This window comes from Lynx rufus, unplaced genomic scaffold (genome assembly GCF_022079265.1).
Source record: "Lynx rufus isolate CCGP_SWC_20201006 ecotype Redwood Valley unplaced genomic scaffold, mLynRuf1.p SCAF_15, whole genome shotgun sequence".
NCBI lineage: Eukaryota > Metazoa > Chordata > Mammalia > Carnivora > Felidae > Lynx > Lynx rufus.
The window spans coordinates 56,997,941-57,014,474 of NW_025814829.1; the positions used below are offsets into that span (position 1 = coordinate 56,997,941).

The 16,534-nt window shown below is 38.9% G+C and overlaps 2 protein-coding genes across 10 annotated transcripts in view; one reads left to right on the forward strand and one right to left on the reverse strand.

Moving 5' to 3' along the window:
• CEP170 (centrosomal protein 170) overlaps positions 1–12,460 on the reverse strand; it is a 125,742-nt gene extending 113,282 nt beyond the window's left edge. For 4 of the 9 annotated variants that reach the window (XM_047077088.1, XM_047077084.1, XM_047077085.1 and 1 more), the window contains exon 1: positions 12,191–12,457. The gene's annotated coding sequence lies outside the window, so the exon portion shown is untranslated. Of the gene's footprint in view, positions 1–12,190 lie in introns of all 9 variants that reach the window. The other 5 variants (XM_047077090.1, XM_047077086.1, XM_047077089.1 and 2 more) reach the window with 3 other exon arrangements.
• A 630-nt stretch (positions 12,461–13,090) lies between these two features.
• The window catches only part of SDCCAG8 (SHH signaling and ciliogenesis regulator SDCCAG8), a 247,737-nt gene continuing 244,293 nt past the window's right edge, over positions 13,091–16,534 (forward strand). The window contains exon 1 of the mRNA XM_047077091.1: positions 13,091–13,379. Within this exon, the coding sequence (XP_046933047.1) occupies positions 13,184–13,379 (196 nt within the window). The 5' untranslated portion in view covers positions 13,091–13,183. The remainder of the gene's footprint in view (positions 13,380–16,534) is intronic.

Below are 16,534 nucleotides of genomic sequence, written 5' to 3' on the forward strand. Positions count from 1 at the left end.
AAATATTTTGTGGTGTGAATATTTCTGAGAAAGCAATTCTTTTAAGGGAGGGAATCCCCACGCACAGTTAAAGAGTAATGTCCTACTGACATTTATTTCATTTGGAGAAGAGCTGCTCTCCAAGTTTGAGGATAAAAAGCAGCTATAATAGATTAAAAGATATTGGTATTTTTGTTTGTTTGTTTTTGAGAGACAGAGCTCACAGAGGGAGGGGGAGGGAAGGGCGAGGGAGAGAGAGAAAGAGAGAGAGAATCCCAAGTAGGCTCCACGCTCAGTGCAGAGACTGACACAAGGTTCAATACCACGACCCTAGGATCATGACCTGAGCTGAAATCAAGAGTCAGACATTCAACAGACTGAGCCACCCAGGTGCCCCAAGATATTGGTATTTTTAAGGACAATGATTCTTAGGAAATAATACTCTGAGTCCAAATGAATATCAGGATACATGTAAAAAAAAAAAAAGTTCACCTTGTCTCTCTTCAATCCTACCTTTCTTTCCTCCTCTATTCAGCCTTTTTTCCCCTTTTCTGCATCTCTGTGTGCCACTGAACACCACAGACATCCTTCCAATCCTTTGACTCTCTTTTTGTGACTAAATGGGCCATAAACAAAACACTGAAGAATACTTTGAAATTTTCACATACACCATATTGCTTTAAAGGTTGGGAGTAACCTTAGAAATAAGACAGTTTAAGTCTTTTATTTTTTACAAATGAACAAATGAGATTATAAGATTAAAGACTTGTTCAATGTCATATAGCTATAATGCCAAAACTAAAATGGGGATCTAACTTCTTGTACAAAGTACTCTTTTATTCACACCATGTTGACAAAGTGTGTACGTGTGTGTGAATTTACCCTAAGATCAGGAAACAACCTCAAAAGTCATCTGTGACAGAAAATAACTAAGCCATCTGGTTTTTCTGGAGCAGATATCTGATGACAGTATTTATTAAATAAAATGATATATATATTTTTTAGTTTATAAAACAAACAGGTTTATACAAATGACTGTCTCAAAAGAAAATAATTTGGTTCCTATCTTCCTGTGACCCCCATTTTTTCTCTGCAGTTTTGCCAATTTAAACAGAAAAATGGTTCCCTATAACTGCAATGGAGAATAAAATCATGTCACACTACTAAAAACCAATCTATGGGGTAAATTAGCAAAAGGAAAAATAAACATTAAATTAATTACTAAAAATCCTATTGAGATTTCTATTGTTAATTTAAATTTATTTCCTTAAGTTTATTTATTTATTTTGATGGTGGGAGGGGCAGAAAAAGAGGGAGAGATAGAATTCCAAGCAGGCTCCTCACTGTTCAAGGGCAGAGACAGACATGGGGCTGGATCTCACAAAGGGTGAGATCTTGACCTGAGCCAAAACCAAGAGTTAAATGCTTAACCGAATGAGCCACCCAAGAGTCCCTTACTTTTTTAGAGGGAGAGAGAATGCACATGAGCAGGGGAGAGGGGCAGAGGGAGAGAGAGAGAGAGAGATAACCTTAAGCAGGCTCCACACTTAGCTTGGAGCCTGATGAAGGGCTCGATCACATAACCCTGGGATCACAACCTGAGCTGAAACCAGGGTTGGACTCAACAGAATCACCCAGGCGCCCCTCTAATGTTAAGTTTTTTATTTGAACCAGTTTACTGTTTCCATTAGATCTTTGAGAATCTTATAAAAAGGTATGATAATCTTGCATTTCATTGATATATATTAATTTCATATTCATTTCTTAGGGGACTTAGATCAGACATTTTCACATAATCAAATAAAAATATTCAAAATATAAAAAGAAGTAAATAATTTTTGTTCCTATTAAGTGCCTAGAGACTCTGATTAATAAACATTTTAGTTATTCTTCCCTTCTCTGGACATTAGCCCTTATTCTGTCCTTTTTTTTTTTTAATTTTTAAAATTTTTTTATATTTACTTTTGACACAGAGAGACAGAACATGAGCAGGGGAGGGGCAGACAGAGAGGGAGACACAGAATCTGAAGCAAGCTCCCAGGCTCTGAGCTGTCAGCACAGAGCCTGATGTGGGGCTTGAACCCGTAGACTGTGAGATCATGACCTAAGTCGAAGTCAGACACTCAACCGACTGAGCCACCCAGGCTCAGTCCTTATTTTTGACATTGACATATGTTTGATAAAAGTTTACTTTTGCTTCCTCATCTATGCTGGATCAACACAGGTGTAGCCAAATACTTACACATTTTTAAGAAATGATTTTGATCATTATATTTGAATTCTGTCAAATAGTAATCTTACTTAAAAAAATTTTTTTTAATGTTTATTTATTTGTGAGAGAAAGAGAGACAGAGCACAAGAGGGGGAAGGACAGAGAGAAAGGGAGATACAGAATCCAAAGCAGGCTCCAGGCTCTAAACTGTCAGCACAGAGCCCAATGTGGGGCTGGAATTCAAAATCCATGAGATGATGACCTGAAGGGAAGTTGGATGCCCAACTGACTGAATTACCCAGGTGCCCCAGTAATCTTACTTTTTAGAGTCATAAGGTATATGTACATATCAGCGAAAAACTCAAATCAGCGAACCAAAAAGTAATTTTGTAACAGAATTCAGTACCCATATTAGTAAATTCAAATTTCCAAGGCCAATGCAACTTTTGGATTTTGAACATGATACCCTTAGACAGCAACTCATTTTGGAAAGTAGGTTTACTACTTTTAAAAATGCTATTTCCTGTTAAGAAAACGTCTAATCCAGCTCTTACAAGCAGAGTTGCTTGTACACACAGCAAAGTTGGAATATAAAATACAAATGCCCACTAGAATCTAAGGATATCTTAGCCTTTCAGAATGCTATGTCCTAAAATTAATGAACTTTTCAAAAAAGATGTTAATGTATTACTGTATGCTGCAAGAGTTTATTTGTTTTAAATGTAAGTTTTTGCATCTGAGAATTTGTTTTTACAAGAGAGTTGTTAAAAATGTATTTTAAAATGAGTTATTAGAAAGCATAAAATTTTGTAGCACCTGGGTGGCTCAGTCAGTTAAGTGTCCAACTCTGGATTTTGGCTCAGGTCATGATCTCACGGTTTGTGAGACTGAGCCCTGTGTCACGCTCCATGCTGAGCGTGGAGCCTGCTTGAGAATCAATCTCTCTCTCTCTCTCTCTCTCAAAAATAAATAAAAGAGAAGTGAAATGAAAGAATAGTTTAAAAAGTAATCTCTCAGAACACTATATATATAAAAATCTAAGGAATGTACCCAAAGTGAAGTGAGCAAAATTCAAAGCCTTATAAGTGTTTTCTACTACACTAGAAAAAATAAAAATAAACTCATCCAACAAACTAATAGAGATTAAAGATTTAAAAACAAATTAATGAATTAAAAACACAAAAATAAAAATGATAAATCAGAAGCTCATTCTTTAAAAAGTATTAAAATCCCTAACAGGTATTTTTCTTCATTCATCATAAACATTTGGCTTTGTAATAAAAAGATGTAACCACAGGGGCTCCTAGGTAGCTCAGTCAGTTAAGCATCCTACTCTTGATTTTGGCTCAGGTCATGACCTCACAATTTGGGAGCTCCACATCTGGCTCTGTGCTGACAGTAAAGGAGCCTGCTTGAGATTCTCTCTCTCTCCCAGTCTCTCCCTGGCTAAGACGCATGCACACACACACATTCTCTCTCTCTCTCCCCCAAAACAAATAAATAAACTTAAAAATGCTTAGGTTATGGTAACGGACATGATTTTTTAAATTTATAAAATAACTACAACTCTGTGCATCTAAATTTGAAAATCTCAAATAAATAAACTAGGAAAATGAAAATGACATATTGACTAAAATAATAGGTAGGAACTTGAACAGATCTGAAAACACTATCAAAACTAAGATCCCCAAATATACAATGGACTACTACTCAGCCATAAAAAAGAATGAAATCTTGCCATTTGCAACAATATGCATGGATCTAGATAGAGGGCACAATGCTAAGTGAAATCAGTAAGAGGAAGACAAATACCGTAAGATTTCACTCATTTGTGGAATTTAAGCAACAAAACAAGGAAAAAGAGAGACAAATCAAATAGCAGACTCTTAACTACAGAGAACAAACAGGTGGTTGGGGGGGGGAATGGGTGAAGCAGGTGAAGGGGATTAAGAGTGCACTTAAAAATAAGCATACAAGGACAACAAAGTAAATTCTGTTAAAACCAGTATAGTGTAGACAGAACAGTCTGTCCGCTGATAAACAGATATTATAAACCTATGTTATAAAACATGGTAGTAATATAGCAGTGCAAGAATAGGTAGACAGGCAGAAGGAATAAAAGATCCAGAAATAAACCTATGCATACTAAAAGGACATTTGGAGATTATTAAGAGTTACAGAATAAATGGTACTGGGACGAAAGGTGCGCATACTCTTGTGTTCTCTCTCTCTCTCTCTCTCTCTCTCCCCCCCCCCCCCACACACACCTAAATACATTTTAGAGAAAATAACACATTTGCACATATTCACATTATGAATTCTGTAAGAATATAGGTATGTATATAATAAAATTGTGTGCAATGGTATTACTTCATAAAGGAAAAAGGAAAAGAGAAATACCCAAGTTAAAAATCCTTGTTGGGTAAAAATAACAAATTTAAAAAGGAAAATGACAATATGGGAAAAATATTTACCATGTATATGACTTATAAAGGAGTTGGTTGTTACAACTATATACAATGATGAACATTACTTTAGAAAAAATGAATTTAAGTAAATTACAAATTTGGTAACATGGACTCCTATACCACCATGAAAAATTGGTCGGAAAGTTTAATCTCATGATAAAATATCACCAGATTAAACCAGAATCAACAAGAATATGTAACAGTGGCATCACTGGCTAGTGGGATTACAAGAGAATATTCTTCCTGACATAATGATATTTTCTAAATATCTGCAATAGACAAGGATTAGTTTTTTAATATGAAAAACAAAAGCATGAAAAAATAAGGTGACCTTCAATTTGCAATGCATTGTTTATCCAATGAGAAGTGTTTATTGAGTAACCAGAGCAAATAATAATACATAGGGTCCTCGAGATAGATATTTTGAACTTACAGTCCAATTGCCTCGAAGTCTTTATCGCTTAGGACTATTGCTGAAAGTCCTCCAACTGCAATACTCCTTTTTCACCAAAATAAGTATTTAATACTTTATATCAAGTATGCTCATTTTCCCTGTCCACTGTCTCCTCAATTCAGCTTCTAGCTGGCTGCCTCAAAGACCCCTAACAACCTGTACGATTTGAACTTGTACTTTACTCTTCCATGGGAGATGTGACAAACCCTTAGCTGGCAAAACACCTTCCAGAAAAGAAGCCAGTGAGAAGAGAAAATGTTCCTTGTGGGCCTGGAAACAAGAAAGCTGGCCTGCTTACTTTTATCGACTTCATTCTCATGTAGACACTGTGCCTAGAACTGAAGGATGAGCATAGGACTTGGGGGAAAAGTCATTCTCTCAAAGCCTCTTTCCCACATCATGTCTCTCTCCACTTCTAAGAACATTAAAATAATGTGCAAAACTGCCTAATGGGGATGAAATGAAGAAGTACAAAACTATTCCTACAGCGTCTGATTGAAAAAAATGTTTCTATTCCTCACCCCTAACAAAATATCTCTTCACGTGAACCACCACCAAGTGGTGCCACATTTGGGGCAATGGGAGGAGGTTTCTACCTGCAACCATTCCTTTCATTTGCTTTATTTACATCTACCTCATTTGTTTCTCAAAATAAACCTCCGAGGTAGATGGACTACCACTAGTGTTATTTTTACAGAGGAAGAAACCAAACTTCTGAAATTAAGTGACATGTTCAAGATCACACAGGTAGTGACTCTGAATCAATCCTGACTGCAAATTCTTCTCACTGAACAGTGCTGTCTCTCCTGTTCAAACCTCAGTAGCAGCAACAACCACATCCATCCACCTAAGACACAGCAGGGGCCTACTTACACACAAAACTTCGTTCAGGGCTTTAGATTTAGTAGTTTCTGGGGAATACTTGTGAACATCCCCATCAAAAACTAGTAAGAGTAAGGAGAGGTCTAACAAAATCTTCTCACAGACAGTTTACAAGGAGTGTTTCAGGTGATCAAAGGCAGTATAGAGTGAACATCCCTATCTCTACAAATACTTCTTTTACTTGGCTCCTGGGACAGCACACTCTTATCTCACTGGCAACTTCTTCTCAATCCTTCTGGGGAACTCAGTCTCTCTTGCTAAGCTTTCACTATTGAAGAGTAGCAGGTCTCAATTCTTGGACCTCTTCTCAAACTAAGTGATGTCTTACAATCCTACGGCTTTAAATATAGTCTACTGGTGATGCTTAAGATTTGAATATCTTCAGTCTGAACTTCTCTGAATTCCAGACTCATATATTTCACTGTCTACCTGATAGCTCCACTTGGATGTTTAACAGATATTTTAAACAACATGAAAAAAACTCACAACCTTGCAACTTTCACTATCTCCACCATTATCACTCTAGTCAAAACCATTAACATCTTAGTATGGATTACTCCAAATGTCTCTTAGCTCATCCCCCTGTTCCCATTCTTTTCCCCTCCAGTCTTCTCCACAAAACAGTCAGAACCACATTTTAAAAATGTAACACAATTATTTTGTTATTCCCCTGCTCAAAACCCTGCAATGAACTCCCAAAGCACTTGAAATAAATCAAACCACGCAATCTCTATCCAGTCTCATTTCCTCCTATTCTTCCTTCCTCTTGCTCACTCACTTTCAGCCAGTGGTATCTATATTCACCAAATTCACCCATCCCTGCTGTCTCAGGACCACTGCACAGTCCAACCACACACCTCCATGGCTTACTTCCTGACCTACCACAAGTCTCTGCCAAACGTCACCTCCTCAGAGAGCAGTATTCCTTAACCACTCCTAAAACGGGAAGCTCTCAAGGTACAGAATATTGTCTGAAGAGGTTGTCTTTGGTGTAAAAGAGGGAAAGCAGATTAAGAATATACATTATATTTGCTTAAACTGAAAAAGACATTCACCGGAATTATACACAAGAAATAATAAAAAGTTATCTACTGGATTAGAGTAAGTGGTAACTCAGCAGGCAAGTTGAGGGATATGAGGATTTTTCACATTATTTGTTCTTAGAAGTTTGATTTTTTTGGAACCATTTGAATGTTCTATTTGAGTGACTACGTAAAAATAAATGAAAAATAGCAGTCCTCCATCACAGTCTATCGCTTTACTCTGAATTTTCTTCATAACACCTATGCTTACTTGACTTGCCATTATACAATTATCTGTATCACCCCACAGACTGTAAGCTTTACCCAGTACTGGAGAATATAATGGTTTTCCCCTTAACTAAAAACAAACAAAAAACCATGCAAATGGCTTTCATTATCTTTGTGTTGTCTCTTTTCTTAAGCATATTTTATTTATGCTACATTTATTCTATTTATAAATCCGCACAGCTTTGTCCTTGGCTATATCCAGTACACGGCCAGGATGAAGACATAAGAGGGCTGGTATGTTAAATTTATAAATGTCTAAAAGGCAGGAAGGGAAGCTAATCCCTTGGATGACAGAATCATGATTCAATAAGATCTCGACAAATTTTAACTATGGCTACATTCAAGGAGATGATACTTGAAAGGGTTAAACAGTGCTTCAAAAAATCATCTACAGAATGGGAGAAATCTTAACATAGAAAAGACACTCGCTTATGATGACTGCATCAGTGGTTTCCAAACAGATTTTTCAAAAAACAAAATGAAAAACAATATAAGGTTGCCAACTTTTCATTGTTCATTTAAGAACCAAACCAATACAAAAAACCCAAGGCAAATATTGAAAGAAACTTACTACATATTATCATTTCATAAAGAAAGGTCATTTTAACATTAAAAAAGTAGAAATACAGAGTCTCAAATAATCTTTTGAATTGTATAAATATAACTTGAAAAGCCATATAACATTTCCTTCTCTTTTTTTGCTTAGAAGTAGCAAAGGTTATTAAACAGTTAACACAATTTTAGACTGTAAACACAAGCGTATAGCTTGAATTAAAGAAAGGGATAATTTCACTACACTGTTTTTAGACCATAACTGGAGAACTAAATATAAAAATGAGATCAGAACAAAAAGAACAGCATCAACAAAACTGAATGTAGTTGACAGAGATGAGAAAGGTAGAGGGAACAGCATCACATGAAGTTGTTAGGGTTGTAGTATTTAACAAGAAAAGAGAAGACCTGGTAGAGAAAAACCTTACTGTGGCCTACACTTAAGATAAAACTACAACCAATGGGGAGAAGTTACACAGGAAAGCAGATACCGGCTCTAATTAAGACCTTCCTATTACTCTTTCCAAAAGCTAAATGAGACATCTTATGGCTCATTGTTCGTGGAAGTGTTGTTCTTGGAGAAGCTGACTCAATAAAAGTCTCAGACATATTTGTAGTAGGAGGTACACTGTACCAGATGACTCTAAAGTCTCCTCTAATTCTAAAAATTTGTGAATCAGAAAAGAGTAAATTTTGCTTTTTTAATTTACCAAAAAGGATGAGTGGAAATCTAGGCTTTTGTTAAAAATACAAAGGTTCAGTTATAGGCTCTACCACTTAGTAATGTGTGACACAGAGGCAAAATTATCACTAACTCTGGGCTTCAAATATTCTCAGATTTAAATGTGTAAAATTATACCTTATACACAAGACTCTTGCATTAATTACATGCACATACACACACCTGCCGCCTGGCAGTTAGTAGGTCTCAATACATGGTAGGTTGTTGTCATTTATTCAACAAATATCATGTCCCAAAGGGTAATGTCTTCTACATTATTTCTTACTGATATACTCAAATGACTTATTCTCTGCTATGTTTCATATTCTGTTTCTCAAACCTAAGCAATGCACGCTTGAGATTCTTTCCACTGCCATGTTCTGTACAATCCCTATATGGATTGAAGTAATTTTTGTAAGGTTTTCTTTAGCTTCGCTTTTGTTTGTTTCCTTTCTACCTTTGTTTGACATAAAAGAGGACTTTATCATTGGTATACATTGACCATATCATTCATTTTAGCCAAAAGAATTTTTTAGAAAATAGATATACTGTTGCATAATCATTTCAGCTAGACTATATATCTACCTAGTTTAATCAACTCTACTACCAAACAGATGTCTTCTTATTCTTTTGTATTGCCCACAGTGACTAACTCATTGCTGAGCACTTCCCTCAAGAAATATTTGAGTCAATAAATTAAATCCCACTTCAACAAGGGTAGTTGATTACTAGAAATCTTGGTTATTAACCGAAGTTTATGAAATAAAGATGGTCTGAGGTTTCTCTCCATAAGAAACTCATTACTCTTACTGAAACACATCAACACGTGATGTTCTCAATATTACCTATCCAACAAGGATTTTTCAGATGGTATCTAATTGCTCTTTTGTTATACTTACACTTCCATAATAATTTGCAACTGTACAGATATTTTAGCTGGCAATTTAGTACACTGCTGTCTGTTAAGTATTTATTAGGACACTCCTTGAAACCCCAATGTTCATGATAGAGAACAAAATCATTCATTTGAGAAAATCATTCATTAATTAAAATAGTAAAAATTATTTTACAGGAGAATTTTGTTGAATAAAAAAACATGTTAACAAGGTTAAACATACAGTGCTGAGTACCAGATGAGTGATATCTGATTGCTATCAGATGCAACAATAAAACTAGTTTTTTCTTCAGTGATAAAAGGAAACAGATACTTGAAATAAAGAAAATAGATCACTAAGCATAGAATTTTTAAATACACTTTGATATCTGCATCAATGGGCATAATGTATAATTTTGTAGTATAAATTTAATTATTTTAATGCTAAGATAGAAAACACAGATGGTTATTTATTTCCATACAAAGTAATTGACAACAGCGAAATTTACCAGTAAAATACATTTAAAGTTTGACTTAATATAATTCCCCGTGCTGCATTTAACAATAGATTATTTTTAAGTAAGCTAAAATTTAAAAGGCATATTACTAAATTCTTTTTTAAAAGTCTGTTGAAATGCAATGTAAAATTTAAAAGTTTATAAAGCAAAAAAGCACTTTGTGTGAAAACCAGCTCAATGAAAACACACAAATTTAATTTTGATTAAAAAGTTCAACAAAGATTTTTTTCTCAAAAGGCAAGTTGCAAATAATATAATTCATTAATAGAAGAGAAAAATGAACTTCACAGGTTCTTGTTACCTGGCAATTTTATTTTTAACAGCTTACAGAGTTGATCACGCTATCAACTAATACTGAATGTTAGGAAATGCTATTAAAATGTGGTTACTAACAAGTAGTAGGGAAAAGCTTCCAAGAGTTTGTTTTTATGAAAACCCCCTGGTAGGGCATCTTTCCTTACATCATAAGTTAATTTATAAAACTAAAGCTCCACTTCAGCAGAATTACTATTTTTACATCACGAAGAAAAGGACAAGATTAATACAAACTAGGGTATCAATGAACTTGATCGTCAAAGACAACTCAAGGGGCTGTAGAGAAGCCTTCCACAAATTTTCACAGGGTAGGCAGACTAAGGGACAAAACTGAAAGAGCACTCTGCAGGCACAGATCTTGGTTTGGCTCTGCCCTTTCATTAGCAGTTAGGTTTGGACAGACAAATCAGCGAACTTCCCAAGTTTTAGGGTCCTCCTCTGTGTCAAGTGCACTTAGATTGAGTTTTAAAACATCAAAATTCTACCGTATCTACGAAGTTACGAAGGATGAAAAACAGCCCTGGTTTTAGTTTTTCAAAAATAACGGCAGAAAAATACAAAATTATTTGTCCCTTGCAATGTAGTATTTCCAGAGCTGAATTACTAAATTTCTGAAGCATGTCCAGCTAGGGTTGTATCATTGAAGATTTACATAGAGTACTCACAATGTAAGTCTCTCCTCTCCCATTATTCCTCCACCTGCTCCTCCCCATCCTGCTTCATTCTTTCTTCCCCTGGTTTTAACGCCAGCAAACGGTTGTAAGCATTGAAAGCTTAAGATCAAATCATTTTAAAAGATGCATTTTCAATCACCTATCATCTGCCTCACTACATTTTTCCCAAACGAGTGAATTTTCATTAAGGGAATAAAAGTATTTATAAACAAAATCAGGAACAGAAAGGTAGCAGGCCTATTTTTTGTCTTGACTGCTCAAAAAACAAAACGGAAAGATGAAGCCTCATCTATTCCCTTAGGAACGTGAATGCGTTACCCACCCATCGAAAAAACAATTCTGCTGGTTCATTTCCCTGCTACACAACAGCCTCGTCGTCAGGCCCTTTCTACGTCCACTCTTCCTCGCCATCTGGTAATTTTATATTTATCACCTTGGCAATGCTTGGACAGGCACCGTCCCTGTCTTCCAGGGGCTTATATTCTTCAAATAAATAAAACTCTGCGAAACACCATCCCCCCCCCAAAAAAAAAACCCCAGAGTTTTTATAACTTAGGATACAAATCCCACGTCTTCCCGCCCTGTGTTATGCATAAAATGACGGGAAGCATACCCAAACCCCACATTTGAATCTTAGGACAATGAAGCCGACAGGAAGCCACTCTCTCCTCCCCCGGGTTTACTACAGAGCCAGAGCCAGCGCGGGTGCAGTCGCCTGGCAGGGTGCGTGACTCCACGTCTTCCACGCCCTCCAGCCGCGTCCGGAGGGCTCCTCGCCTGACCTCCCCCAAACCGCCCCACATCGCCAGACCAACCTCACAGAAAGGGCCGGCACTGTTAGCTGCTCGGATCGGGGGGGGGGGGGGAAATCCCTGCCCCGGCGGCAGCACAGCCAGCCATTCCCTCCGATGCTCCGCCCGCACCCCTAGCAAACTGCTACGGCGCAGGGGGGAGGGCTGCACAAAGCCGAGAGAGGGCTGAAAACGATTCAAGACGTCCTCGGGAAGAGGCGGCGGCCGCGGGCCCGGAGGGACGGCGGGTGGGGCTGGGGGCAGGGTGGGGGAGGGGAGGGGAAGGGAGGGGGTGGCGGCGCCGTGCGGAGCCGCGGGGAAGCAACCCCGGCCGCCGCGGGCCGCGCCCCGAGCCCCCGCTGCAAACCCCGGAGGATGTGGGGAAGCGGCGGCGGCGGCATCGGCAGCGCCTCAGCCGAGCCGCTGAGCGCATCACTTACCCCTCACCGCTGAGAGAGGGACCGGACGGGGGAGGCGGGGCGCGTCGCGTCCCGTGAGTCTCTCGCACGCCGTCCTCCCCCCACCCCGTCGTCGTCGTCGCCGCTGTCGTCGTCGTCGCTGCCGCTGCGGTCGAGTTCCCGGCCCTGAGCTCCGCTGGGCAATAACGTTATTCCACACACGCCCCACACATAGCGGTAACGGCAGAGAGCGGCCGCCCAGTGCGCAGGCGCCTGGGGAAAGGGCGAGGAGCCCGGCCCTATCCCCTCCTCCGGCCGTCCCAACGATCTCTTACTGCGCAGGCGCCAAACGCAGACAATGAAAAGGGGCTGTGTGGAGGGTCTCACCCAAAGGCTTCTCCAGCTGCCTACTGCGCAGGCGTGCTCCAAAAAACCAGCTTGAACAATGAAGAGGACCCTGGTGTAAGGCCGGGACCGCAACTATAAAGGACTACAGTTCCCAGAGGGCAGTGCGCCAACTCCAAGTGGAGGTCGGGTTGCGGGGCATGCTAGGAATTGTAGTGTCAGCCGCTTTCACAATCTAGGCTGTTTCGAAGATATAAAGCTTCTTTTTCTTGAGACTATATTTGGCCATTTTGGCAGATGTCGCGGCTGAAGGGTGTAGAACTTGTTATTTGTGTCCTTGAGAAATTTCAAGGACCAACTGCAAGCCAGCAAATTTAGAAGAGTCAAGACCTTCAGTGAGCTTTCTGTCGATTGGGTGGTCCAAACAGCAGGATGGGATAAAGGCAGGACTGAGCCAGGCTGGGCTACAGAAAAAGGGCGGAGCCTCCAGGCAGTCTCTTGGCAACCGGATCTGGCTGCCAAACCGCCAAACCTTGAGGCGCAATGACCTCTGGGAATTGTAGTTCAGTTGGAAGGGCCTTTTAGGAGCTTCGTGACTGCAGGCCCGCAGTCTGCGGACTACAACTCCCGAAATCAACCATAAGGGCGAATGGGTGGGAAGGGCCCCCAGCGAGCTCCGACCGGGATTCCATGCTCCCCAGTGACAGCAGCGGCAGGAAGCTGGCGGGTGCTACTCCGGCGCCAAGGCCTCTGGTTCCCCGAAGGGCGACATCGGACATTTCCCTACGTAACTCCCATCTCTGGGCCCCGAGTCTGTGCATGGCGAAGTCCCCGGAGAACTCTACCCTGGAGGAGATTCTAGGGCAGTATCAACGGAGTCTCCGGGGTGAGTCGCGCCGAACCTCTGCGCCCTAGCCCCTTGGTACCAGGCCCTACTGGGCGGGAGCTGACCCAGGTGCATTTCCTGACACCTTGGATTGGCCCCAGCCAATATGCAGAGGAAGATGGATGTTGCTGTGATCCTTGAGGGAAGATGAAGTCGTTTGTGTTTGTTTTTACAGTTAAGCAGTGTTGTTTCCCTTGATTCCCATAGTTACCTGGACCAACTCCCTGAGCTTGACTTAGCATCTTTCTCACCCAAGTCCAGCAGAACCTCTTGGGTGGCTCTATTCCAAACTTGCCCAGTTCCCATGCTTTGCTCTTTAATCCAGTAAATTCCTTATTCACATTTTTTACACGTTCCAACTGTAGTGCAATGGGTTGAATGTGATTTATCGGACCAAGAAAAAGGAAATACTAATTATTTTAATCAGAACAGTTTCTATTTAGTGGTCTAAACTATTTACATACATCAAGTCATTTAAAACTTAACAACTTGATGAATACCCCTCTTTTACACATGGGGAAATCTAGGTGCAAAGAGATTAAGTTCGTCCAAAGTCCACATAACTGGTTAGTGGCTAAGCCAGATATTAAATTCAGTCAAGACTGACTCCCTTAAAAGCCTTTTTTTTTTCCTTTATTAATCATGTCACAATTACTATTACTGAAACCTTGCTTAGTTAATTCAGGTTTTCTTAGTATGGTACCCTGTGAGTGAGTCTTTATAGAAATGATGTTCTTCCTTGTAGATAGCTCTATCATCATGGACATCATATATGCCATCTGGAAACCTCAGTTCTGTTATTTTAAAGTAGAAGTTATGGTATTGTCTACAGGGTTATTGTGAGGAGCAAATGAAATAATCCACATAAAGCAGTGATTTTCAGCCTTTTTCTTTTTTACTGTTACACAGATACGACATATACATGTAAAAGTTTCATTGAAGAATATTCTACTAAATGTAATACATTCCACTTATTCTTTTGCATTTTCTTAACACTCTAGGCCATGACCAATAGTTTTAAAAAGTTAAAGTGTTTAGAACAATGAGTCATTTAACAATTCAGTGCCTGCTATGTGTAAGGCATACTAGCGATGGGGATACAATAAAGAAGTAGACAGGGTCCCTGTCCCCATGGAGCCTCTGGATTAGTGGGAGGAAAAAACAATAAATAAAATAATGACAGATTACTATGACAGAGAATAAGGGTAAAAATCACTGCTTGGCACATAAGCACTCATTAAATGTCAGCTGCTATTTATAATTGGGACTTGCAGCAAAGTGAAGATTTTTGGAAGAGACTAGAAAGTTTACCTTCTAGTAACTCTAGATTTTGTAAGGGTTGTTATGTATTGTTTCCATCTGTCAACATGTTACAAACTGTCAATATTCTTCATGCTCAAACTGCATGAGTAAAATAATTGGTCTTGATGAATGTTTTCATCAGCCTACTGGTATTTCAAGAGCTGTTAGATACAGAAATAACTACTTTTAACTTCTCATTTGAAAGCAAGAAAAGTACTGTGCACAATGATAATGAGTGATTTTTTGAGGTTGGTGAAAACGATTTGTTTTCTGTTATAAGTTTCTGCTAATGCTGCTCTTCCTCTTGCCTTATTTTCAACCTTTATGTAAGCATTGGGGGCTTAATTTTAGGCATTTTAATGCAATAAAGTTAATTTCAAACTAATACTGCTTTCAGTAATTATATAGAGTGGGGAGTTTTCATTCAAAGATGATACATTTAGAGATAAATTATAAATGTAGTGTGATAGTAAAGAACATTTATAATCAGAAGCAAACATAAAGAAGAGAAAAAAGTTAAAGGTTTTTTTTTAAGTGATGGTTTTAACAACAAATCAGGAAATGGATCCTGAAATTTTCCTGGGTTTTCATGACTTATTTTATTATTTATTTAGTAGCATTTTAACTTTTTTGTTTATTTGGTTTATATAACAGCTTATGGGGGCACCTGGGTGTCTCAGACAGTTAAGTATCCGACTCTCGATTTTGGCTCAAGTCATCATCTCACAGCCCTGTGTTGAGCTCTCTGCTGACAGCACAGTGCCTACTTGGGATTCTCTCTCTCTGTCTCTTTCTGCCCCCACCCCCAAAATAAATAAACTTTAAAAAAATTATAGCACATGGAAGGAAACAACCAATCCTGAGTTAAAACACATATAGAAGTTCTTTGCTTCGCACATATAAAAATTTGTGCTTCTGAATAAACAAAGTATAGTGGCATTATTTTACACATGGAACTTCATTATTTTCAGTGTTTGTGCTTAATAACTTGAGAATTCTGTTACTATACAATCAGATAAAAGGTAATTTTAAGTACTTCTGTCTTATTTTGTTTTGGTTTTCTTGCTTTGTTTGTCTTTGTTTATCTGCTATTATGTCCCCAAAATGTTTTGCCTTGTTTGTGCTTAAAGAAAGGCTAAGCATTCTTGGTCCTTCCTCACATGTTATTTCTCTGGTTCCTAAATAACTGTACATATAATCGTTATTAATATCCATTCAATTATATTCAGCCAGGAAGTAGCCATATAAAAACGCAAAATGCTTTCACAATTTTCTATGATAATCCCTCATTTTCATAGCTTTTCCTCATTTCTTTGCTTTAAATGTATTTTTAGGGACTATTATAGTATATTAAGAATTTGAAGTTGTCATTTGAAAGGCAGAGTCAACCTGCTTTCTTTCTTATGAATCTTGAGTGGGATTCTTGCCTGTCCTTGACCTGTGATCTTAGAGCAGCCATGGAAGGAGGGAACCTGTTTGCAGACTCCACACTCCCCTCATCCTTTTCCTTAGGCTTCCCAGATGTGACCCCTCTTTATCCTCTCTAAAGGGATCTCTGGCTTTGGCTTGTCTGTCTGTGCCGCCACTGCAAGAAGTTAGAGAGATTTAGTGACTGTCCTTCAAAGCAAGCATTCTGACAGAAAAACTACAAGGCCTCATTGCCCCTCAGATCTGTAATATGATTGCTTCACAGTAGGTGATGTGAAAGTCTCCAGAGTGGGGAAAAGTGGACATATCCCATATACCCTGAGAATCACAGAGCTTAATGTAGAAGTGAAAGTGACTTGGGAGGTCACCTGGCAGTATGGCTAGGTGTTCATCCCCTTTGTGGTTAATATAGGCAGCTAGCATTC